Source organism: Cetorhinus maximus, chromosome 6, assembly GCF_964194155.1.
Source record: "Cetorhinus maximus chromosome 6, sCetMax3.hap1.1, whole genome shotgun sequence".
In the NCBI taxonomy this organism is placed as follows: domain Eukaryota; kingdom Metazoa; phylum Chordata; class Chondrichthyes; order Lamniformes; family Cetorhinidae; genus Cetorhinus; species Cetorhinus maximus.
Window position 1 is genome coordinate 101,279,691 of NC_135884.1, and position 26,588 is coordinate 101,306,278.

General features: G+C 43.3%; 1 protein-coding gene across 3 annotated transcripts in view; it reads right to left on the reverse strand.

The window, feature by feature from the left end:
* The window catches only part of ripor1 (RHO family interacting cell polarization regulator 1), a 207,758-nt gene that overhangs the window by 84,664 nt on the left and 96,506 nt on the right, over nt 1–26,588 (reverse strand). For all 3 annotated transcript variants that reach the window (XM_078544186.1, XM_078544184.1, XM_078544185.1), the window contains exons 2-6: nt 16,024–16,150; nt 11,146–11,298; nt 8,429–8,507; nt 7,727–7,750; nt 6,872–6,925 (exon numbers count right to left, since the gene is read on the reverse strand). In XM_078544186.1, coding sequence (XP_078400312.1) covers nt 6,872–6,925; nt 7,727–7,750; nt 8,429–8,507; nt 11,146–11,298; nt 16,024–16,124 — 411 coding nt within the window. In that variant the 5' untranslated portion in view covers nt 16,125–16,150. The remainder of the gene's footprint in view (nt 1–6,871; nt 6,926–7,726; nt 7,751–8,428; nt 8,508–11,145; nt 11,299–16,023; nt 16,151–26,588) is intronic.

Consider the following 26,588-nt stretch of genomic DNA (forward strand, 5'->3'; position numbering starts at 1 on the left):
GAGCCCATTCCCTAGTGAAAGCTGGAGCAGGTCCAAAGTCCCAGCTGAAAAGAATTAAATCGTAAGGAATGGAAACATTTTCTCAGAATTTTCACTATTCCAGAAGAGGGGTGGGGTGGGGGGTGGTGCTAAAAGGGAAATGGTTAACTCATTGGACATCATAAACAGACTATAGCAAAATAGCTCGTGCCAATGTCTGTCCACTTATTCAGCAAGAATAAACAACTTCTCATTTTCAATTGGGATTCCACCAGGTTGCTGGCAATTACCAATGGTTACCAGTGTCAAAGTCAGCAGGCAACAGCAGGATGATGCAATTAGTCCATTTATGCTGCTGACTAGGAATGACTCACTGAAACAGGAAACAGACAGGCAGAGAGAGAGAGCGCGCGAGCGAGAGACAAGCAGAGAGAGAGAGAGAGCGCGCGAGCGAGAGACAGGCAGAGAGAGAGAGTGAGAGAGAGAGAGCGCGCGAGCGAGAGACGGGCAGAGAGAGAGAGAGGGCGCGCGCGAGCGAGAGACGGGCAGAGAGAGAGAGAGGGCGCGCGCGAGCGAGAGACGGGCAGAGAGAGAGGGAGAGAGCGCGCGCGCGAGCGAGAGACGGGCAGAGAGAGAGAGAGGGAGCGCGCGCGCGAGCGAGAGACGGGCAGAGAGAGAGAGAGGGAGCGCGCGCGCGAGCGAGAGACGGGCAGAGAGAGAGAGAGGGAGCGCGCGCGCGAGCGAGAGACGGGCAGAGAGAGAGAGAGAGAGAGAGAGAGCGCGCGCGAGCGAGAGACGGGCAGAGAGAGAGAGAGAGAGAGAGAGAGAGCGCGCGCGAGCGAGAGACGGGCAGAGAGAGAGAGAGAGAGAGAGAGAGCGCGCGCGAGCGAGAGACGGGCAGAGAGAGAGAGAGAGAGAGAGAGAGAGCGCGCGCGAGCGAGAGACGGGCAGAGAGAGAGAGAGAGAGAGAGAGAGAGCGCGCGCGAGCGAGAGACGGGCAGAGAGAGAGAGAGAGAGAGAGAGAGAGCGCGCGCGAGCGAGAGACGGGCAGAGAGAGAGAGAGAGAGAGAGAGCGCGCGCGAGCGAGAGACGGGCAGAGAGAGAGAGAGAGAGAGAGAGAGAGCGCGCGCGAGCGAGAGACGGGCAGAGAGAGAGAGAGAGAGAGAGAGAGAGCGCGCGCGAGCGAGAGACGGGCAGAGAGAGAGAGAGAGAGAGAGAGAGCGCGCGCGAGCGAGAGACGGGCAGAGAGAGAGAGAGAGAGAGAGAGAGAGCGCGCGCGAGCGAGAGACGGGCAGAGAGAGAGAGAGAGAGAGAGAGAGAGCGCGCGCGAGCCGGGCAGAGGGGGCGCGAGCGGGAGGGCCCCGAGAGAGGGAGGCGGGAGGGCCCCGAGAGAGGGAGGCGGGAGGGCCCCGAGAGAGGGAGGCGGGAGGGCCCCGAGAGAGGGAGGCGGGAGGGCCCCGAGAGAGGGAGGCGGGAGGGCCCCGAGAGAGGGAGGCGGGAGGGCCCCGAGAGAGGGAGGCGGGAGGGCCCCGAGAGAGGGAGGCGGGAGGGCCCCGAGAGAGGGAGGCGGGAGGGCCCCGAGAGAGGGAGGCGGGAGGGCCCCGAGAGAGGGAGGCGGGAGGGCCCCGAGAGAGGGAGGCGGGAGGGCCCCGAGAGAGGGAGGCGGGAGGGCCCCGAGAGAGGGAGGCGGGAGGGCCCCGAGAGAGGGAGGCGGGAGGGCCCCGAGAGAGGGAGGCGGGAGGGCCCCGAGAGAGGGAGGCGGGAGGGCCCCGAGAGAGGGAGGCGGGAGGGCCCCGAGAGAGGGAGGCGGGAGGGCCCCGAGAGAGGGAGGCGGGAGGGCCCCGAGAGAGGGAGGCGGGAGGGCCCCGAGAGAGGGAGGCGGGAGGGCCCCGAGAGAGGGAGGCGGGAGGGCCCCGAGAGAGGGAGGCGGGAGGGCCCCGAGAGAGGGAGGCGGGAGGGCCCCGAGAGAGGGAGGCGGGAGGGCCCCGAGAGAGGGAGGCGGGAGGGCCCCGAGAGAGGGAGGCGGGAGGGCCCCGAGAGAGGGAGGCGGGAGGGCCCCGAGAGAGGGAGGCGGGAGGGCCCCGAGAGAGGGAGGCGGGAGGGCCCCGAGAGAGGGAGGCGGGAGGGCCCCGAGAGAGGGAGGCGGGAGGGCCCCGAGAGAGGGAGGCGGGAGGGCCCCGAGAGAGGGAGGCGGGAGGGCCCCGAGAGAGGGAGGCGGGAGGGCCCCGAGAGAGGGAGGCGGGAGGGCCCCGAGAGAGGGAGGCGGGAGGGCCCCGAGAGAGGGAGGCGGGAGGGCCCCGAGAGAGGGAGGCGGGAGGGCCCCGAGAGAGGGAGGCGGGAGGGCCCCGAGAGAGGGAGGCGGGAGGGCCCGAGAGAGCGAGGCGGGAGGGCCCGAGAGAGCGAGGCGGGAGGGCCCGAGAGAGCGAGGCGGGGGGGGGGGGCGCAAGAGAGCGGGCCCGAGCGAGCGCGTGACCGAGAGAGCAAGCGCGTGACCGAGAGAGCAAGCGCGTGACCGAGAGAGCAAGCGCGAGCACGCGAGCGTGCGCGAGCCCGAGAGAGTGAGAGCGCGCGAGAGTGAGAGCGCGCGAGAGTGAGAGCGCGCGAGAGTGAGAGCGCGCGAGAGTGAGAGCGCGCGAGAGGCTCCTTGCATCCTCCTCGCAACTTACATTCCCACCGAGTCTCGTGTCATCAGCAAGTTGAGATATTACATTTGGTCCGCACATCCAAATCATTGATACAGATTGTGAACAGCTGTGGCCCCGGCACTGATTCTTGCGGTACCCCACTAGTAACAGCCTGCCATCCTGAGAATGATCTGTCACTGTTTTCTATCTGTTAACTAATTCTCAGTCCATACCAGTATATACCCCACATACCATGTGCTCTAATTCTGTTTGCTAACCTCCTGTATGGGGCCTTATCAAAAGCTTTTTGAAAGTCCAAATGCACCACATCCACTGGTTTTCCTTTATCTGTGCTACAGGTAACATGTTTGAAGGAGTAACGTGTGCTGTAGATAAAGGGGAGGCTATAGACATACTGCACTTGGATTTTCAGAAGACATTTGGTCAGGTGCCACATAAAAGTTATTGCAGAAGATAAAAGCTAGGTGTAGGGTGTAACATATTAGCCTGGATAGAAGATTGGCTGGTTGGCAGAAAACAGAGAGCATGCATAAATGGGTTTTTATCTGATCGGCAGGATGTGACAAGTGGAGTCCTGCAGGAGTCTGTGCTGGGGCCTCAACTGTTTACAATTTAGATCAATGACTTAGATGAGGGAAGTGAAGGCATGATAGCTAAATTTGTGGATGGCATAAAGATAGGTAGGAAGGTATGTTGTGAAGAAGACATAAGGAGTTTGCAGACGGATATAGATAGACTGAGTGAGTGGGCAAAAATTTGGCAGAGGGCGTATAACATGGGAAAATGTGAAGTTGTTCACTTTGGCAGGAAGAATAAAAATGCAGAGTATAACGTAAATGGAGAACGACTGCAGAATTCCGAGGTGCAGAGGGCTCTAGATGTTCTCGTGCATGAGTCACTAAAAGTTAGTATGCAGGTACAGCATGTAATCAAGAAGGCTAATGGAATGCTATCCTTTATTATGAGAGGAATTGAACATTAAAGTAAGGGTGTTATGCTTCAGTTATGCAGGGCATTGGTGAGACTGCATCTCAAATTCTGTGTGCAGTTTTGATCTCCTTATTTAAGGAAGGATGTAAATATGTTGGAGGCAGTTCAGAGGAGGTTTACTAGATGGATGCTTGGAATGAGTGGGCTGTCTTATGAGGAAAGGTTGGACAGACTGGGCTTGTTTCCACTGGAGTTTATTAGAGTGAGGACTGTCTTGATTGAAGGATATAAGATGCTGAAAGGTCCTGACAAGGTGGACGTGGAAAGGATGTTTCCTCTTGTGGGTAAGTCCAGAACTAGGGGACACTGTTTTAAAATTGGCAGTTGCCCTTATAGGGCAGGGATGAAGAGAAATTTTTTCTTTGAGGGTTGTGCGACCTTGGAACTCTCTGCCTCAAGAGGCAGTGGAAGCGGGGCCACTGAATATTTTTAAGGCAGAGGTAGATTGATTCCCTTGCCTAACAAGAATCTAAGGTCATAAGGGATATGTAGAACTTGAAACACAAACAGGTCAGCCATGAACTTATTGAATGGCGGAGCAAGCTCGATGGGCCAAATGGCCTACTTCTGCTCCTTTTTCATACCTTCGTATGTAACATCCTCAAAAAACTCCACAGGTTTGTGAAACTGGAATTCCCGTTCATAAAACCATGTTGACTCTGCCCAATCATATCATTATTTTCTAAGTATCCTGTTAATACATCCTTTTTAATAGATTCTAACATTTTCCCTACTACTGATATCAAACTATCAGGTCTGTAGTTCTGAGTTTTTTCTCTCCTCCCTTTTTAAATAGTGCCATTACATTTGCTACTTGCTAGTTTACAGGAATCTTTCCAGAATCTGTAGAATTTTGAAAGATAACCCCAATGCATCCACTATCTCTATAGCCGCCACCTTCAACACTCTGGGATGTAGGTCACCTGATCCTGAAGCTGAAGCTTGATACCGGAGGACAGAGTAACATTATCCCACTCAGACTGTGCCAGAAGATCTTTCCTAAAAATCTGAAAGAAAACTGTTACCCAAGGAAAGATGCTCTGAAACCAAGCAATGTCATGCTAACAGCATTCAGAGAAACTGAGATTGGGATTTGACAGCAGGAATAACCAAATTAGAGGGACACACTTAGAAGATGTTAACTGTATGTTCTATGTCACTGAAACAGATGGCCCTCTATCTGAGCAGTTCCAAGAACTGTAGCTGATCCCAGTAAACCATAAGGTGAAGGTGGCGGCACTGGGGTAGTGCACCAATTGAAATGCACCCTCGGATCAGGAGCAACAAAAACCTGGTCCAAGTGTATCCAGAATTCTTTGGCAAGATGTTTGGATGCTTTGAAGGTTTTGAATATCACATCACTATTGATCCAGCAATGAAACCAGTGATTCATGCCCCATGTCAAGTACCAATAGAATTAAAAGGAAAGCTTGAAAGAAAGCTCCAAGAAACGGAAGAAAAAAAGTGTTCGCCAGAATCACAGAGCCTACAGATTGGGCAGATTCCATCACGGTGAGAGAGAAACCAAATGGATGGCTACAAATTTGCCTGGATTCCAAAGACCTTAATCAAGCAATTAAGAAGAATCACTATCCTATTCCAACACTGGAAAAGATCACACCAGCACTGGCGGGACAAAAGTTTTCAGCAAGCTTGACGCCAGAAATAGCTACTGGAACATGGAGCTTGAAGAGGAATCTTTGCTGTTAACAACATTTCACACTCCTTTTGGATGGCATAAATGTGGTGTGGTGTGTCTGACCACAGGTCGCCTATTGGTTGACATGGGCTGTGTACTTACTGGGAACATGAGAGTATAAGATAGTTTATGTAACTTGTGTTATCTTTACAAATCTGTATATATCTGAAAGGGTATAGGTGTGGGTGGAGGAGTGTTGTAATATAGTTCATCTTTTCTTATTTAATAAATGTTGTATTCTTTTGTTAAAAGTACATCAGCTGACTCCTGTGACTCTATTCAGTAGCCGCCCTCCACGTTTCTAAATACAAGTTAGGATCTGCCAAGCCGGGTTCCACCCTGGGATCCAACTTGTCCAGTAGTAACATCAGCTGGGGTCATAGCAAGAGATATTGGCCCAGATTTTCCAGTCAGGGACTTCCTGTCCCAGCTGCAGCAGCAGTGCTTTTGCACAGCCATCCACAGAAAGGAGTGGCAAAGAGGAGCAGTGCAGAGGACTTGCCTACTTTCTAACGACATCAGCTGCCATATTCAAGTTAAGTGTTTGACGATGTTAAAGATTTTCAGTAGGTTAGTGGGTGAGTGAGTGGTTGGGTCAGCGGAGGTGCGATTAGAGGTCAGTTGGGGCAGTTATATTTTTTATATTTAATACAGTTAAATTATAACGTTTAAAATGGAGTTATACCAGAAATTAAAGAATGTAGCATTTTTACGGTAAATATCCAGCTAAGTTGTACTTTTCTAACCTATGTCTCCGACACCGAGATCAATAAGAGACATTCACGGAGGGTCCCGGGCAGTGAAAATCTGCCCAATTTAAACCTTCTGGGAAATTTACATGTGTCAGGACTTCCAACGGGTTCTAAAGCACGACAGCGGCGGATGCCTCCACATGTTTAAATTGCTTAACTGCAGACACATTGCTTCATCACAGATCTGGAAATAAGATCTACCAGCAAACAAATGATGGAAAGATAACAAACATTAACAGAAAGATGAAGGAGCAATTTTGTTTTAAATGTACCCATCATGCAGGTCAGCATACTTGGTAAATGCTAACAACATACCATCAAAGCGACAAGTTCAAATGAGGCCCAATAGCCATATCTACAGTATATCATCTGTAACTTCAGATTCAGTAGATACATAATGCATGGTTCATTGAGAAGAGGACCTATGATGAGCACCTAGACTCAGATGGGTACCTGTACCCGCATCAGATCCTTTGATGTACAGCATGTAGTCATAACAGCTTTCAAGTCAAAACAAGTATATTGAGAGAACACTACAAGACGACTTGGGTCCAATAAATATTTGGGATGCCTTTCCAATAGCCAACATCTGGGGTGATGATGAGGACATAAGGTAGTTTATTAGTCATATCAATGTCACAAGAAAAGCCTGGCAAATTATCTGAAATTTCCAACCAGAACATGCTACCTTGGTAACCCTTTACTCAAAAGAAAAACCCTAAAGTATTGATTTGATAACAAAACACATTATGAAGGAAATACATAAGTGTCACTGTTAGGTTTTGTGCCACCATATAGTTTCTTACCTTACTAACATGGAACTCCAGTCTGCGAATAAATCTTTCAATTGACTTGATTTGCTGTCAGGAGGAGGAGGAGGAGCAAAAAAAAGAGAAAAAAGTTAAACAGAATTGGCAAGTTCTTTTTATTGGAAGCACATTAAACAAATTGGAGATGCCTTTATGCTTAAATCAATCTAATGTTTTATTCATATTTTCCAGTACACAAGTACATGTAATTCACTTTGTGGTCAGGGCCAGCGATACAGCCAAATCATTAAACGCAAGAAATTTTTCACAGAGAGCTGCAGATTTGCAACAATTCTAGAAACCAATTCCAGATCTCTGCTGGATGGGAAGGGTGAGAATATTTCCATGCAAGTCTACTTAAAGGGAGTGGGAGAAAGGAGGCAAACAGGAAGGGCCAGTTCAGGCCAACACTTGCTATGCATTTAGCACAGCCCAGTTAGAAACCAGCATTGGCAATGAAACAGGGGTAAAGCTGTTTATCAACAGTAAAAATTAGATGGCTTCCTTCACTGAATTCATGGTAGTTTTTACTTAATTGTCAAGAATCCCCCAGCTAACTTGAGATTTTGGATGCTATTGAGAATTTCACACAGTAGGTGGCCTTAGCCAGGATAACAAATGAACTGTGAGCAACCGGGTGACTGGGGCAAAGGGGTGAGAATGAAAATAATAGAATCTCAAAATCACAGAACTACTCATGTTGGTCATTTATGCAAGTATTTGAACAATGCAAACAGACTTTACAAGCTTGTATCTTGGCCTTTATCAAATCAACATTTTTTGGAATAATCCAAAGCATTCAGTTCTCTGTCAACTCAAGTTACGATGTGGAACAATACTGAAAATTCTTACCTTATCAAGGTCATATAGAAATCCCTGAAACAAAAAAGAAACAAGTGTTACAATGGGCACCTTGTGTAACTAAGCATAACATCCAAAAGTGGAAACAGGCATCAAGATGCAAGAAAAACAGAAATCATCACTTCAAAGGGAGAGTCTCAATTCTCATTTCTCTATTAATTTGAACGTGAAAACGTCAAGCAAATCTCAACTTCACAACTTGTTTATAAATTATTCATCTGACCTTTAAAAATCAAAAGGGAATTGGGGACAAGTAACCATGTGCTGCAAATACTTACATTTTGCAAAATGTGAAATTTAATTTATGGCAATTGGAACTGAAAGCAAAGCCACGAACTAATCCACCTCACATTCTATTGCATCCCAAGCTTCAAATTAACAGAGAAACTATAGAATAACTGAAGAAATTACATCAAAATGATTATTTAAGTCCTTCATGTCCTACTGCAACACAAGTTTACACCAGAGCAATTAAAAACTCCAAGATTTATGAGCTACATCAAATATATAAAAGATACTGCATCCTTCCATATAATTATTGAAATCAGACAACACAATGAAAGTGTCAGAATTTCTGTACTGGGACGCCATTCAACTTGGTCTTTAACTGAGATTACCAGGTTCTACAGTACTCGCATATTAAAACTACTAACCTTTACACAACTTCAGGTGTTACTTAAACAATGTTCTTACCAGTCTGGAATTCCTTTTCATATCTTTGAGCTGAGCCGTTAAGCTGTCGAGCTCCAGCTGATGAACTTGCAAGTATGCACTGTAAGGAGAGGAGAAGCAACACTTCCTTAGAGCCATCAGAACTAATGCAGCAGACATCATTTGAGTAATATGGTAACAAATTACAGTGAGCGCATGTTTGGAAATGGTTCCTCATGTTATAAATGAGCAAAAGCCATCTCAACTTAACAGGTCAGCCAGAAATTTATGAGTACCACTTGTTGATTTAGCCTTGGTCCATCCAGATGTTTTGTTAATCTCCAACATTTGGTGTCCGCTGTAAATTTAATTTGCTTTATGAAATACCTTATTAATCCAGAAAATGTCACTTTTGCAAAATGCTAAAGAATAAGTGTGTTTAGACTGGAATTACAAATTACTTATTTACTTTCAAAGCAGTGTGGCCTTTAATTATTTTTTCCTCCACCATTACTTTTGCAGTTAGTAGAAAAAAAAACACAAGAATTAGTTTTGCACCACCATTTGTATAAACCTCTGCTGTCTAATGCAGCTGTACACCTTATGAAATGTCATTAAGTTTATCAGACAATCGAGTTCAAAAATGATACGGCACTTCGGTATTTTCGGACTACTCTATCATTTGAATAGTGACTGGTGGGCAAGTCTGCGTAGGTTGCTGTATTGTCCCCTATTCCAGCGATAGAATGTCAAGTTGGGGAGAAGAATTGGAGTGGAGATGAAGAAAGGAGCTTGGAGTCAGTTGAGCTCCTGCCTGTATTTCTATAAATTACTGAAGTCTTGCAAGCGATGCAATACAAAAGGTGAAAATGGTTCAGATACAGTAGGTGAAAGTTACAATGCCTTTAAGTACCTTGTACTGGGTTACACTGTAAATCTAATGAATATCTTTACCTCCAAAGCATTCCACAGATTTATACCTGTTGCAGCTAAGATCAGAATGCAATTTAGTTAACAGTCCCCATGTATCCCTTTCATTACACATCACTGAAAGGGGCCGAAGTGCTCAATTTGAACATCCTGCCAATTTTCATCCTGTCACAAGCATCTCAGTGAATACAGATTAACCTTTCATTGCTAAATAGAGTGACAAATCTCGGGGCAAGTCATTATTGGGCAAATTCAACGAATAATGAACTTAAGTCCTAACAACAAATTGGACGTTGAATAAAACAGAGCATCAGATAAAGTCATACTGAGGAATATCACAAATTACAGACTAACCAACATTCATCTGGAAAGTAGACTCTCCTAGCCTATATCAGAATTCACGCATTTTGATTGATAATTGGCATAAGTCCACAATAAATACAAGATCATATCCAGAAGAACTTGTTAACTTTTGAGTTTTTGTCAGAATGGAATTTTCTTGGTATTTTCAATAGATCAACTGCCTAAAGACCACCACAACTATGACCCAACTGGAAAGGCAGGCAGTAAATTGAGCCTTAGGTGGAGGACGAGGCATATGGCAATTCACACAAAATTATCTTATAAAAAATACAAAACCATGGAATACTTAATGCACCCAAATTTAAAAGAATGCAATTTTTTAAATGACGCTAAAGCAAAGAATGCATTATAAAAAATAACCTAGTAGATTTTTCTTCCGTCAACTACAACTTTCATTTCACTGGTGTAAACTCCAGCTGCTTTTATATTACACAAAGCATAGAATGGAACAAAACAGTTTTGAAGAATTCAACCTGTGCGATTTAGCATCTAAAACTACTTTGATCTAATGCTGTAGGACCAGATTTGTTTCCCCTTAGCAATCATATCCAACATTCTACAAAATAGCTGCCATTTTATTTGGACACGACTATCTGTAGTTGAACGTGCAGGGCTGGTTTAGTAAACACTGACTGGATAAATCCCAAAGTCTAACAGATATTCAGAAGTCAGTCTTTTGGATTTTTGCAACTATTGATTATATGAAAGTGAATGGCTTCAACAGTGCAAGGGCTGTTTACAGACAGTCTCTTTATGCAGGGATGGAGCAGAGCAAAAATATTTGCAAAGTGCAGCTTTCACAAAACAACCATAATTCATACCCTTGGCAAGCGTTCCAGCAAGATAAACAACAGGTGAACGTTCAGAAAGGCATTGCTCTCAGGACACAGGGAGTTGGAAGGTCTGATAAGTAGTTAAGCATTCAAATATAAACAAATTGCAGTCCAGCAATTTTTTTTTTAAACTGACCTTCACTTGGAGTCCAACTGAACTGCATTGGCAGTTTGCATTATTTGCAAACTGTCAGGAAGTTACAGAAGCAAGGGTGGGTGACGGGATTTGTTGACATGGTAACTTGGTTAATAACTGGAAACCAAGATTACTGCTGTTCTTTCCTGTGAAGGTGGGGAAACTAGCATGAGAAATAGTGAAAATCGGCTCAGGAGTTAGGTTTTCCAAGATATTGTCCTCATTTCCTTCATTGTTAATGGTTACAGCTGTTGGATTCAAGGCAAACCACTCTTTTCAGGAAAGCAAGATATGACCATCCTTCTTTAAGATCACAAAACACTACAGAAAATTACTTAGTGTGTTACAAAAAGCAACTTTACTGATCAGAAAAGGACGCATTTACAAATCCAAGCAGTTTCACTATTATAAATGTACCATAAGTAAATGTTACAATTTTTGCAATAGTCCCATTCTTTCAAGATCATTAATTCACAGAGAATAAGAGAACTCCTTACTTTAGGCCCTTTTTCAAAGCTTCATAAACCTCATCCAACCGTTCAGGCTGAGGGTTCTTGGGTGGGAGTGATTTATGGGAAATGTTAAACATTTTGCCAGCTCGAGAGGGAGTTTTCCGCTGTGTTGTTGGGGTGCTGAACACCTTTAGCTTCCTGGAAAGTAAGAATTCACAATATCAATTAAAGTGATAAAAATTAGCAAACCTTCAACAACACAACTGAGAGTCACTATCGCTAGCTGGAAGATTCATACATCTGTCACCAAAATTGTGACTGTGGTTGAAAGTGTCCCAACAAAAACAGGAAAACTCAGTTCTCTCTCCAATTGCCCAGCAATAAAACTTAGCGGTGTGCGATTTTGTTGTTAGCTGATAATTACGAGAAGACCATTTTATGGCCTGTCATTAATTCAGATCTAAAACCCCTATACAAAAACATACACACAAAATGCTGGAAATACCCAACAGGTTAGGCAGCACTTGGAGAGAAAAGTCACCTTGGACCCTTCATCAAAACAGATATGGACATTGTTAAGAGGGTTGCTGACAGTCCAATTAATAACAGGCTTGTCAACAAAGTTAGAGCCCATGGAACAAGAGGGTAGCCACATCACAGAAATTGGCTGAGAGAGAGGGGAAACAGCGTAGTAATGAACAGTTATTTTTCAGACAGGAGAAAGGGTTCCCCAGGGCTTTGGTACTAGACCACTGTTTTTCTCAATTATATATTAATGACCTAGACTTGGGTGTACAGGGCACAATTTAAGAATTTGCAGATGACACAACACTTGGAAGTATTGTGAACTGTGAGGAGGATAGTGATAAACTTCACGCGGATACAGACAGGCTGGTGGAATGGGTGAACAGATGGCAGACGGAAGTTAATGCAGAGAAGTGCGAAGTGATTCATTCTGGTAGGAAGAAAAATAAAATAAAAGATACAATTCTAAAGGAAGTGCAGGAGCAAAGGGACCTGGTAGTTTATGCGCACAAATCATTGCAGGTGGCAGAGCAGGTTGAGAAAGTGGTTAATAAAGCATATGGGATCTTGAGCTTTATAAATAGGGGCACAGAGTACAATAGCCAGGAAGCTATGAAGAACCTGTATAAAACACTGGGTTGGCCTCAACTGGAGCACTGTGTCCAATCGTGGGCACTACACTTAGGAAAGATGTGGAGACATTAGAGAGGGTGCAGAAAAGATTCATGATAATATGTGGATAGATTGGAGAAACTGGGTCTGTTCTCCTTGGAGAAGGCAAGACCAAGGGGAGATTTGATAGAGGTGTTCAAAATCATGAGTCTGGACCGAGTTGATAGGGAGAAATTGTTCTGTTGGCAGAAGGGTCGAGGGTGAGAGGGTACTGATTTAAGCTGAAAAGCAAATGAAGCAATGGTGTCATGAGGAAAACATTTTAAAGGAAAAAATGTAGCAGGTGGTCAGAATCTATAATGCAATGCCTGAGAGTGTGGCGTATGCAAATTTAATCAAGGTCTTCAAAAGAGAACTGGATAATTATCTGAAGAGAAAAAAATACGCAGGGCTATGGGGATAAAGGCAGGGGGGAGTAGGACAACGGGAGGTGCTTCTGCAGAGTGCAAGCAAGGAGGTAATGGGCTGAATGACCTCCTTCTGCGCTGTAACCTTTCTATGACTCTATGAACTGGACAGTAAGTCACCAACCGCTCTCTGCAGTATAGCTGCTGATTTCCCCCCAATCCCTTTTTTTCCAACCTCCCAAACTGACTAAAATGTCTGTCCATCACTCATTGCACATTAAGCACAGCAAGTTTAAGAAACTGCAATCAGGGGAGCTCTTCCATTTTAATGTGACTTGTACAAATGCATGAAAAGAAACAAAATACAGAGATCTCAGTGAGCATGTTTAGAACAACAGCTCAAACAAACTGCAATTAAGAGATTAGAAAAATAACTGTTTCCTATTGCAACTAAAAATAATTGGATTGCAATGTTGAGAATCCCCTGAACAAGCGCAATTAGATAATACTTGCATTAAGATGGGGCCAGTTTTGTGGATGAAGATTTAGTCGGATAGAAAATTTCATGGATGGGTAAAAGACCAAAGAGACTTTTGTGTATGGTAGTTAACTCAATTAGACACAAAGTTCTGCAATCTTTTAAACCACTTAATTGGTGTACACCCAGATTCTGGTATATCTGGACAGAAATGTACAGAAGCATGAAGTGGAAAGGAGGAAGAGATTGACAATGATGAAACATCATCACTTGATCAGGCCATTGCAGCCACAAGTTCAGAAATTGGTATTGCATGTACTTTAGAAGTTAGCTTAGAATGGAATCTGCAAGTAGTGAGTCATTGGGCACGAGTAGCCTGCAGACAAGGCAGGTGGAAAAAGGGCAGTGCATGCGGCAACTCGCTGGAAGGGGAGGTCGCACTCAAGTTCCACTGCAGGGGTTCATGAGGAGTTCGATGGGACAGCATACAGGGATAGGCTGATTGGTACACACACAGAAATGTTGGGTGCATTAGGAAGTCTGCTAGAAAGCTTGCGGTCACTCTCGATATCAGCAGAGCCTTTGAAGTGAGAACCATGTACACCCCACTCCCTGTCAACTTCACCAACTTTAAGCAGCAGTATAAACTCCACACTACACACCCAGCAACAGCCAGTAGGAATCAGTGATTAACCTGAAAGTTATCCCAATGATCCCTTTACATAGCACTGGTGAGAGATTCTTCCTGTTGCTGGATGCATGCTCAGCCGTGCGAGGTTAAGGGAGTGCGTCAGAGATCAAAAATGGCACTTCAAGAATGAAATCAGCATTACACGCTGATTGATATCACAATCTGCCCACTCTGCATGCTTCTACTGCGCACTCCTAATACCAGCAGTGACATCCTCATCAAAATGATATCCTCACCAAAATACTGTCCTGTCTGGCACAGCCCACACCAGAAGCTTGTGATGGCCATTTTGCACCCAAAACAATGGGCCAAATGTTGCGACTCAACCTTTTCGGAAACACAACTGTACTTTGGACAACATGGTAGGAAAATGTGCGCTATTTTTGAGGCCTATTACACATTCAAGACAAGAAAATGCTGGGGGGGAAAAATCCTCTTTCGTGGAAGTGCACCCTGATTAAGGCCTTGGCATAAAGTTGCTGATTGCAGTTAACAAATTTTACAGGGCCAGAAAGATCACATAGAGCTCAATAGAATTTAGACCTTGGAGGCTGCTGGAAAAATGCTAAGTCACAGGACAGGTTTCATACAGATGTAAAAAACCTGTTCCTGCATTGAACTCTCCATTTCGCATATCCAAATTAGCTTTCCAGAAAAATGGCAGCACAGTTCATCAATTAGCTTAAAGATTCTCGAGGGTAACTAGGGATGGGCAATAAATGCTGGTCTACACGTTCCATGAACAATTAAATATATTAAAACAACTGCCTGCTTAGCTTTACTTTCATTAAATGGTTAATCATATCTTTGCTCCTTTTGAACCTTTCTTTGTGGTGAATGGATGGCCATCAGCAAACATACCACATTTCATTCATCTAACTAGACAGACAGGTTTCTCCTGAACTGAGTAGACAACAGCCTTTGCATCCGAACTGCTACCAGAATCAGTGAATTTGATAAGTTCATACTTGTTACCTGGTGCAGGGTGGCCAAAAGTTTAATTTGCATTTATGATTCTAATTAACATTTGAATGACGAAGCTTCACAATGCTGTCAACCCCCTATTACTTAAACTGTGCTTTTGGTTTTCTACCACAAACAGATCAAAGAGACAACTGGAAATACCAGAAATCCCACCTGCACAAAACAAAGGCATAGCAAAGTGTTTCGAGCTCTGCTCAGAGGTGACTCTTGCTTACAGACATCATAAATCCTCTGGGATCTGATTCAATCAGCCACCTCTCAGTGGTAGCACTCTCATTCCTGAGCTACTGGCTGAGATTAAGTCTCAATCAGAGACCAGAGAACACAATGCAGACAATACTGAGGGAGTGCTGCACTGTCAGAAATGGTGCTTTTCCAATAACAATTTGAACAAAGTCTATGTCTACCCTCTTAGGTGGGCATAAAACATTTGACGGCGCTACTTCAAAGAAAAGTCAGGGAGCTCTTCCAGTATCCTAGCAAATAGATTATCAGGCCATTATCTCAGTGTTGGATGTAGGACCTTACAATGAACTAATTGTCTGCCACGGTTTCTACATTGCAACAGTGACTACACTTTCAAAAAAAGTATTGTACTTCATTGGCTGCAAAACTTTGGAAGGCTGTGAAAAATGCTATATAAATGCCTTTTTAAAATTTCATTCAAGGAATATGGGAGTCACTGGCTAGGCCAGCATTTGTTGCCCATCCCGAATTGCCCTCGAGGAGGTGGTGATGAACCACCTTCTTGAACCGCTGCAGTCCATGTGGTGTAGAGTGTAGGGTACACCCACAGCGCTGTTAGATAGGGAGGTTCTGAATCTCTCAAGATTTCAGCTCAGATGGCAGTCGTTCCTTAGGGGTTTGGTTTATTCTGTGGGTAAGGGGTTTTCACAGCTTTCAGGAAAAACAGGGGGTCTTTCATCTTGAAGGGTTTGTAGGTTAGAGAATGGCAAGAGAAACATTTAACCACTGAAGTGCTCCTGTTGCCATCCCAGCTTAAGTTATTAACATGGAGCAGACCTAGGAGCTTCCTGACCCATGCAGCTCTGAACTGTAGTGGGGCTGTGTATTAACATACTAGGTCTTCAGCAGAGTGCAGCCCTCAAATATTCATCAATTCTCTACATTATACTGAAAAAAAAAAAGCTTTGCAATTCTGGCTCAATGTGGAAAATAATCCATTAAATCACCAAGGGCCAGCTTGATTTGGAATTGTCACTGACCTGAACGCTTTGTCCTGCGGTGAATTGACTCCAGCAAAAGACTGACTCCTAGTAATTCCAGTGAACAAAATGCGGCGCACAGGCCGCATGGACAGCGACATTGTGAATAGTATCCTGGCTGGGCGCCCTGTGGTAAGAGAATGAAAAGACACCAATGAACGACTGTCCTACAAACAAAAATGTATGCTTGTAATTGACGAAAATGTGATTATAATTACAAACGCTTCAGTGCATCAAAAGTATGTGGGAAAAGGCAGTAATTTCATGCTGTTATTTTCCTCATCTGGAGATTTACAAGCATCTTGCAATCTACAAATTTCCCTCACCAACGCAACAGTTAAATTCTAACTGATCTCAGGCACTGTTTACTTACGGCAATTTGTTCAAATACATTTCTGCCTCACCAGCAGAACAGTGTGAGACATGGCAGAATAACTCTGCTTTATGATGATGAGAGCAATCATCATCCTATTTACCACATTAAACCCCACTCCAGGTCAGGGAGTAAAGTCAGTATTACTAAAGTATGGCATAGATGGAGAATCAAAAGTTAACAGTTTCAAGTGCTGGTTCAGGCTGAATGAGAATCTCTTTCTAAGTGCTGTGTTCTCACTTTGCCTATCACCAGCAGCTCTATACCAGCGTATGTTCTAATAGTTCACATTACTTCAGTGTAGTCAGAATGAGTCACATTATTTTAAACTGATACAAGTATGTTAACTAAAGTACTTAAGACCCAATACCACCTCTCCTCAAAAAAGTCAATGATTGGGTTGGATAACTATTACAGGAATTATCAAGCCACAACATTCAGACTGTCTTTTCATACATGTCTTTAAATGAAATGCTGTCAAACTGCCATCAACTGTTCACGGTACCCAATGCAAAGCCACCCAAGTAAGCATGCAGAGAGAAAGAAAGATCAATAGACTAGTCACAGACTGGGATTCTTAACCAGCAAATTATTTCACAAACTGGTCCAGTGTCAAACAACAGAGAAATTAATCCTGAGATGAGCTAATACAAATCCTATATACAAGTTACTGGAGACAACTTCTTAGTGAGAATTTTATTGCTTGGCACTAGAATCTTCATACATGCTTAGGAGGCCTTTACCAACAAGGAGCCACTCAATATCAAATTTGGTAATTTAAAATTTTTGTATTTTAAAACAAAAAAGCTTCACCACTACTGGGAGGTCTCTCGTCTAAAAAGGCCAGAGATTGTTGAATAGTCTGTCTATTGGCAACGCACATTTTGCTACAGCTGTACAGAAGTTCAAGTTAGACCATGTCTGGACAACTGCATACCGCTTGGGCATCAAATTTTAGAAAGGATATATTGACCTTGGAAAGAGGTCAGTGCAGGTTCACCAAAACATTATCAGGGCTCCAAGGGTTAAATGATGAGGTGAAATTACATAAACTAGGCCTTATTCCCAGAATATAAAAAGTTGAGAAGGGATTTGATTGAGGCTTTTAAGATTTTGAAAGGGATCGAGTAGATAGAAACTTTTGAGAGCCTAGAAGAAGGGAACAAAACTTTAAAATCAGCGCCAGGCAATCCATTCAGGGCAGTTAAGTGAGGGAGCACCAATACATGCAAAAAGTAATAGATGGTAGCTCAATTAATAATTTAAAATCTGAGACAGTTAGATTTTTGCTAGCCAAGTGTACGAAGGAATATGAAGCCAGGCAGCTAGATGGAGTTAGGACGCAGATCAGCCATGACCTCACTGAATAGCGGAACAGAATCAAAGGGGCTGAATGGCTGACTCCTGTTCCTTTTTCCCAATGTCCTGTGTCAGACTACCACTGGGGAGTTACCTCCAGTAGTATCTGATGGATAAGGTTTTAGCACTTGGTTTATGTGGTTGGAACTTTTATTTCTCACACATCAGTTGTATACTTCTCTAAAACAAATACCGGTGGGTAGTGGACTTGCATTGACTCTTTATTAGGATATGTGTCAGTGACATCAGGAAAGAGGCAAGAGAAATATAGTCAGAAAAGGAATTCACTGTTCTAAGCAGCTATTTTGTGCCTTACACTGGGTAGAACTGGAGACAGTCACAGCAACCCCTACACACAACTGGAAAGTAAAACATGAACTATTATACACAAAGCCTTGAAAACTATTCAAAGTATTCAACTGGGAATCATCAAAAGGTGACTCATAGCTCACTTAAAGAATAAATTACAGATCGCATAGTCCACCATGAGAATGCATAGTTACTGAAGAGTTCAGCAGGTTGAAAGATTCTGCTCAACCACTTCACAGTTGGAAGTTGAAGTTGCAGAAATGTTTTTAATCAGACTGTTAAAGCTTTTGTGTTAACTCCCAGGCTGGATTGGGGCAGATAGAAAACCATTCGGCACCCCCACATTGTGAGGCCGAGGAGATTTTAACCTCTGGCTCTCAGCTGCACAGCTTCTATCATCTCTCACCCAACTCCAGGTGGGAAGTGACAGCAGGCAGCAGTGGGATTTCAGGAGGCCACTGTGGGAATCCTGAAAGAATGGTCCCTGGCACTCAGCTAAGTGGGCAGAGGGTGTTGGGAAGGCATCATGGTCAGGGCAGAGGATAGGAAGCCTGGAGTAGGGGATGCCCAAGGTTTCCTTATGGATCACAAAACTTAAGGTGGTATTTAATTTTCTGGATCTTTGCTAGACTCAGTTTCTCTTGCTGCCACATCAACCTGACTGGGAAGCCACAACAGCTTCTGTGCGTACGTCTGGTGTCAGAAAGTCGTACTCCACTGGTGTCTGAGGAAGTGCTGTATTGTCAAAGGTCCAGTCCTAAAGATGAGGTGAGATATAAGTTGAATGCCACCATCCACATGTTCAAGTGAATTCTGTTCAACTAACCAAAGCTGTGCAGAGAGATCGCCCCTGGAAAATATTCCCCTCAATCACTTCACTCAAACAAACAATGTCATAGTTTGTCTACATAAAGAGGTTACAGTTCAAAAATCATTCATTAGAAACACAGGGCTTTGGGATGTCCCAAGGACACGAAGACACAACGTAAATGGAAACGTTTTATAAAATCTAGCAGTGAAAGTTTGACATTTCTCAATGTGTCAGACTGTGTAAAATGAAACTGTTTTACACACAATCAGATCTTTTCAGATTATTTACACTAATTTCCTAATCTCAGTGAAGCTTTTAAAAATCCAAAAACTGATGGGGAACTGGAACTTTGGGGCATACCAAAGTGTTGGACAGGTCCATCTAGCCTGTTCCACACTGTGTCATAATGCATCGTGCATCATGTCAAGAGACTACCTATACCCGACATGTCAACATGTAGTCTCCCAGCAGAGGTTAAAAAGACAACGAAAACCCAATGTCAATTGGGGAAAAACATTTTGCAGCGTACCTAGCCTTGTTTCTCTCCCACATTCCCTCCTGCTCTATACACTTGAATACCTCCCTACTATTCTTTAATACAAGATGTTTAAAGAGGAGCAGTTTCAGTTCACCCAGTTAAGAGATGCTAATTAAATGAGAGGCTTAGAATTTGATACTAAGTACAGCAATATTGGAAGAATCAAGTTGGAATCAGAGCTGAAGATGACAAGACTTGGCCAAGGAAGGTTTTCCAAATCTGATACTTTTGAATCACCACATTTCACACAATTTTCACATCTAAGATAAAATACATCCCTGTAAGGAGGTAACTGCAGCAGTTTCAAAACAGCAGCAGACAAGGTTTCAGCTTTGGCAGAAACACCAACTGTCTGCACTTCGGCTATCAGAATGTGCATTATCCACAGAAATGTTTATCTAATTGGAAGTATAAAAAGACCTGTGGTTTTGAAGTCATTGAACTGAAGTTAATGTGCTAGTTTATGTTACAGCTGAAGGATGACTCTTTCTATTCTTAAGCTTCACTTGCTCTCCAATGATTCTTAAACACTGGATGTCAGAAACTGATCAGAAACATTAGAAAGCTAATGACTCGCCACAGCACAGACAAGACATCTGCATTTTGTACCTTATCCACAGAAGAATTCTCAGAAAAGACACCATTATTCATTTTAACTTCAATCTGTACAAAAGTCTCACCATTAACAATACGGAGTCAGGTTCTAGAAGACAGCTATTTACAAATCAAAAGCATTTCAAAAAGCCCACACTTTATTTACTCCATCCAAGACGTTTTGTTCCGAAGATTAGATGTTGCGAGGCCAGTTTTATAGCTGACCTTTACTATTCCAAGTCAAGTAAGAATAGGCGGGCATTAAGCAAAGACACAGCCTTCTGCATTCAGTCGGTGTGTGCATGTGTGAACTTACAGCTGCTATCAGTTAACGCACATAAATGCGTCTGCCCTTTCCTTACCTCCTCTTGGGACCCCAAAACACTTTTATCACTTTTATCAGTCACAAACCAATTATACTCCAAACATCAGCGATAGTCAGTAACTGGTACGGGCAAGTTCTGGAAAACCAGTGCCAACTTGTATGTGGAGGTCATGCCCTTCTGTCAATGTTACAATGCATGTACACATGGCATTTATTTTGGTGCTTAGAGTTGTAGAAATGTGAGAAGGCAATGCCATCAGCCTGCCTAATAGAGATTTGCAAGAAACCCTCCAGCACTGAATATCCTTTGTGGTGTCCAACAAAAGCACATCTTTATTATCAGAGAAAATGTTTGTGAAGAACAGGGGAAAACTGCTCAAGGCAGAAACCAAGGGAAACAACTTCACAGCAACAACAACGTGCCCCAAGTAAACCAGACAGTGAAATTGATGCACACTGTGCAAGGTCTGATTGCATTAAAAAGCTGCAGAAAATCTTGGCATATTAATCCAATAGGTTTTTTTTTTAACTGCCCATATAATCATCCTGATGTCTTTAGAGTAATGAAAATTTACTGTGAAAGAATGCATCCCACCAGAGAGAGAGAGACTTGGATCCATCTCATTCTTGCAGTAATCCCACTGTAGTCCCTGGGGTTAACAAACAGCTTTCACCAAATTATTTCCATTAGAGGAAACATCTTGGGAGGAGGTCACAAGGGTCACATATGTGGGAACATTCTAAAGAATACTGGTACTGTCAGAAACAGAATCACTGGAGTTCAAAAGTTTTTCTACCATTTTATGTTCTGACCCAGGGCAATTTATATTTTTAAAAAGGCCTGTAAATAAATCCTATTTTTCCAACTGGGCAGGAGTAGAGTTGTTACATTTGGCTTCAGTAACTCTAGATTAGAAAGGAACAATTAAAATTGTTAAGTTAACCAAGAATGCGAACCTAGTTGACAGCCTGACACCATTCATGGTCAAGCACAAGTACAAATGTTCTGCTGCTGGAAGGTTAACATTCTCTGAGTTTCTTTTTGCAATTCCATCCCATCCAAAGACAAGCACAGGTCATTTGGCCTCATTTAGTTCATTCTCCCTACAGAAACCAATGGACTGCGTATTACAGCATCTCAATTGCCTGTTCAATGATTGCAGAATTTTTCACTCCTACCCATCTGGAAGACCTTTCCAATAGTGGTTGTTAGAGGTCAATCATCTCACTTCCTCAACATCACTGCAGGAGTTCCTCAGGGTAGTGTCCTAGGCCCAAGCATCTTCAGTGGCTTCATCAATGACCTTCCTTCCATAAGGTCAGTAGCGGAGACGTTCAGCACCATTCGTGACTCATCAGATACTGAAGTAGTCCATGTCCAAATGCAGCAAAACCTGGACAATATCTAGGCTTGGGCTGACAAGTGGCAAGTAACATTCACGTCACACAAGTGCCAGGCAATGACCATCTCCAACAAGAGAATCCAAACATTGCCCCTTGACATTCAATGGCATTGCCATTACTGAATCCCTCACTATCAACATTGGGGGGGGCGGTTACCATTGACCAGAAACTGAGCTGGTCTAGCAATATAAATACTGTGGCTACAAGAGCAGATCAGAGGCCAGGAATCCTGTGGCGAGTAACTCACCTCCTGACTCCCCAAAGCCTGTCCACCATCTACAAGGCACAAGTCAGGAGTGTGATGGAATACTCTTCACTTGCCCAGATGAGTGCAGCTCCAACAACACTCAAGAAGCTTGACAACATCCAGGACAAAGCAGCCCATTTGATTATCACCCCATCCACAAACATTCACTCCCTCCACCACCGAAGCACAGTGGCAGCAGTGTGTACCATCTATAAGGTGCACTGCAGGAACTCACAAAGCCTCCTTAGACAGCATCTTCCAAATCCATGACCACTATCATCTAGAAGGACAAGGGCAGCAGGCACATGGGAATGCCTACACCTGGAAGTCCCTCCTGCAAGCCACTCACCATCCTGACTTGGAAATATCTCCATTCCTATACTGTCACTGGGTCAAAATCCTGGAACTCCCTCCCTAGCAGCACTGCGATGTACCTACACCACACTGCCTACAGCAGTTCAAGAAGGCAGCTCACCATCACCTTCTCAAGGGCAATTAGGGGTGGGCAATAAGTGCTGGCCTAGCCAGCGACATCCACATCCCATGAACAAATAAAAAAATTTTTTTTAAATCACTCAGTGTGGAAAACACTTCCCAACATTAGCCCCAAGTTTACCCTTGGCCTGCAGCCAAAGTTCAATTTAGTACGGTGCTCCCGATTAACCTTATCTATTATGCTTGTTGTCTCTCATATCTCGTTTAAGGCTTCCTCTCATTTCAGAGTCTGTTTCCTCAGCTTATCCTCAGAATTCCTCAGCTTATCCTCAGAATTCTTTGACATCGTCATATGCAAGTGACTAGATATCCTGAGTCAGCCAAATCTAATCAAAATTCCCAGGCAAGATGAATAAGTACTCAGGATAATCAATAAAATATCAACAGCATATGAGATCTCTTTGTAAACTTTGTAAATAGTGAACTTTCTTCATGCCATTATACATATGTGTTTGTGCAGTTTTTTAAAAATGCCAATCCTCCACACAGCAACACAATATGCACAATGCAAATACTCTATTCAAGAGTAATGTTTGTTGCAGCAATTGAACCCAACAGAACCCGCAACTGGAATTGGATAAAATGGTTCTGGAAAAGTGAGCACGAGGGAGTGAGAAGAGGCCTTCATTGCACATGATAGGCAAGTAAATGATTTTAGAACTTCTTTTCACACGAGCCTGGTTTCTAACAGCATCATATGTACCTGAAGATGTGGTACAAAGCCAAGATTACAAATATCAAGCAACACAACAAATTAATTTGCAATCTTATCCCAACATCGCTTAGCATGTGGGAAGATATTCTCCACATCAAGCAGTGCCTTCTTTGATTGTGGGTGGGGGGGCGGGGGCAAGGGGTGTGTAAGATGTGGGGAGAACGTCAGAGGCAAGTTAGATTAGACTGGAGAGAAAGTCATGTTGAGCCCGCTTTTCTGTTTTCCTATTGGATCAGTCATGAATGGCAATGGCATATCTGAGGAATAAGCCACCTGCCCGTCTCTTCAGCTGCAGAATGGTACGTAGTGTTTAAATCAAAGACATGCATTTACAAATTTTGAAGGAAGACATACAATATTTCAGCGCCAGAAAGAAAGCACAACGTACATAGTGTAATAAATTATCAGCAACACTGGAGTCCCAGTTACTGGAGCATTCAATTTTGTTGGCTGCAGTAAAACACTGCCATTGTAAAATACTGCAGCTGTGCCAGTATGCACAAGCCTGAAGAAAGCACTCTGATCCCATGCAGGCTGCACAGTATTTAAATTGGCCTAAACCAATAAAGAAAGTGATTCATTGACCCTTCTATAAAGTAACTTTGGTAATTTGAAAATAAAAGCCTGTTTAGTAGATGCAGCAGTCATCATTGTGCAAGGGAATCAAGAACACATATTGCCATGTGCCCCCCACCCCATCCCCACTAAAGAAGTACAGATATATCCGACTGTCCAAATGGCTTCCTGTGATAGAAATAGTCCTAAAGCAGCACTAACACTGAACTAAAATACACAATGCAGCATAATGCCTGGGTTGGCAACAGGGCCAACCACTAGTACATTTCTGCAGTCCCCATCTACTAAATATAGTTTCTTTATCAGTTCCATTTTAATTAATTTTGTGCCTATCGGCCAACACTGTCAGCAAAAGCAGAAAATGCTGCAAAAATGCAGCAGGTCTGACAGCATCTGTGGAGATAGAAACAGAGTTGACGTTTCGAGACCGTATGACTCTTCTCCACGAAGAATCATACAGACTCGAAACATCAACTCTGTTTCTCTCTCCACAGATGCTGTCAGACCTGCTGAGTTTTTCCAGCATTTTCCGTTTTTGTTTGATTTGCAGCATCCGCAGTATTTTGCTTTTATCTTACTGCCAGCAAAAGTATAGCTAAATGAGTATAAGTTCTAACAAATTATAATTCTGATAACCCAGTGGTTAAAAACATTACTTGGTGAGGTAACGCACCAAACAGATTAGAAAAGGTCTCAGTTCTAATTCCTAGTTGTTATGGTAGCCAATCTCAGCCAATGTTGGGAGCTACAGCTTTGGACTCAGTACAGAATTCCCTGCATCACAACACTGCTTAAGTGCCAGCAGGAGGCATTTAGAAGATGGACTTTGGCTGAAAGCAGTTATTGTCAACTTTCCACAGAGGGTATCACTGGCACAGAAGTGAGATTTAAAACCTGTGTAGCTATTTATTTAAAAGGTGATGTAATAAATGCAGAGGGGTCAGAATTGTTGATTTGCACACCAAGAATCATACTTAATAGGGTCTGAAACACAAGTTCTCTTTCCACTCCTCCTTCAGTTCATAGCCCATGCAACATGTGTGGTCAAATTATTCTTAGTTCTGCACTAAAGTCATCCCCTGAACCAGTTTGTCAGAGACCCAGGGACAATTCTCCTTTCTCTTAATTTCCCTCCTCACAAAATTCTTGGAACCCCACCTGCTTCTATTGACTCATGCTGCAGTTGAAGGTGCCAAGATCAGAAACCCCACAGCATTGGGATGGGATAGGGTGACAAATTGGAGTTCCTGATTGCCATGGCACTGCATAGTGACCTAACATGCTGTGCTTTGAACTTTCAATTAAAAAGCAGAAAGAAAATGTGTTTTATCCAGTTAGGAACTTGATTGAGAGTCTTTTATTAAAAAAAGAGAAAATACTGACAGCAGGAGGCAAAATAAATCACTGCCAAAGAACTAGTTTAAGAAACATTGTGAGACAGTGAACCGTGCCAAGTTTCAAAGCAGAAATTGGACAGCAAGAATAGATCTTCAAGTGTTGTGTAACACAGAGGTTAGAGGGGTCCCTCGGCTAGGTGAGAGCACCACGATTAAAGGCAGACATTTGTTGAGATGGAGAGGCACAGCTTCAGTCCAGCAAGTTAAATTAAATAAGGTGGGTGTTCATGCAAGGGGAGATTTGGGAAGTTATAGAAAATGGACACGACAACGCCGAGTAGCGATGTGGATAATAGTAACTGCAGCGTGACAGGGAGGGACAGAGCATACAAACATTTGCACCAGCAAATGAGGGCAGAGTAGGGAAAAATAGTTTAAAAAAAAAGACAGAATAAAAAGATTCTTTATCCGAATGGATGCGGTATTTCTAACCAAGTTGGATAAATTGATAGCACATACAGAAATAAATGAGTATGATAATAGCCATTACAGAGGCATGGTTGCAAACTGACCATGGCTGGAGTCTGAATATTCAAGCATATTTAACATTTTGAAAGGACAGAAAGGAAAAGGAGGTTGGGTGGCTCTGGTAATAAAGGATGAGATCAGTACAGTAGTGAGAAGTAATCTTGGTATGGAGGATCAAAATGTATAATCAGTTTAGGTGAAGGTATGAAACAGCAAAGGGAAGAAGTCACTGGTGGGAGTGGTTTATAGGTTCTCTGACAGTAGATACACTGCAGTACAGAGTGTAAATCAAAAAATAACTGGGACTTGTAAGAAAGGTATTGCGATAATCTTCATATGCATTGGATGAATCAAATTGGTAACAGTAGCCTGGAGGATGAATTCATAGAGTGTATTCAGGACAGTTTCTTAGAATAATACATTAGAATAATAATACAACCAGAGAATGGGATATTTTCAACCTGGTAACACGTAATGAGACAGGGTTAATTACTAACCTCATGGTAAAGGATCCTCTAGGTAAGAGTGATCATAACATGATAGAATTTCACATTCAATTGAGAATGAGAAAAGTGGAGCTGAAACTAGTGTCTTAAACTTAAATAAAAACTATCACAAGGGTAAGAAAACAGAGTTGGCTAAATTGAAGTGGGAAAATAGATTAAAAGGTAAGACAGGAGAGAAGACATTTGGGAGATATTCTATTGCTCTCAAAGATACATTCCATGGAGAAAGAAAGGATGCACCAACTGTGGCTAACTAAGGAAGTTAAGGATGATATCAAATTGAAAGAAAAGGTGTACAAACGCTAAAAAGATTAGTGGTAACCCAGAAGATTGGGAAAAATTTAGAAACCAGCAAAGGATAACTAAAAAATAGAGGGAGAAATTGGAGAATGAGAGAAAACTAACAAGAAATATAAACAGACAGTAAAAGCTTCCACAAGTATACAGA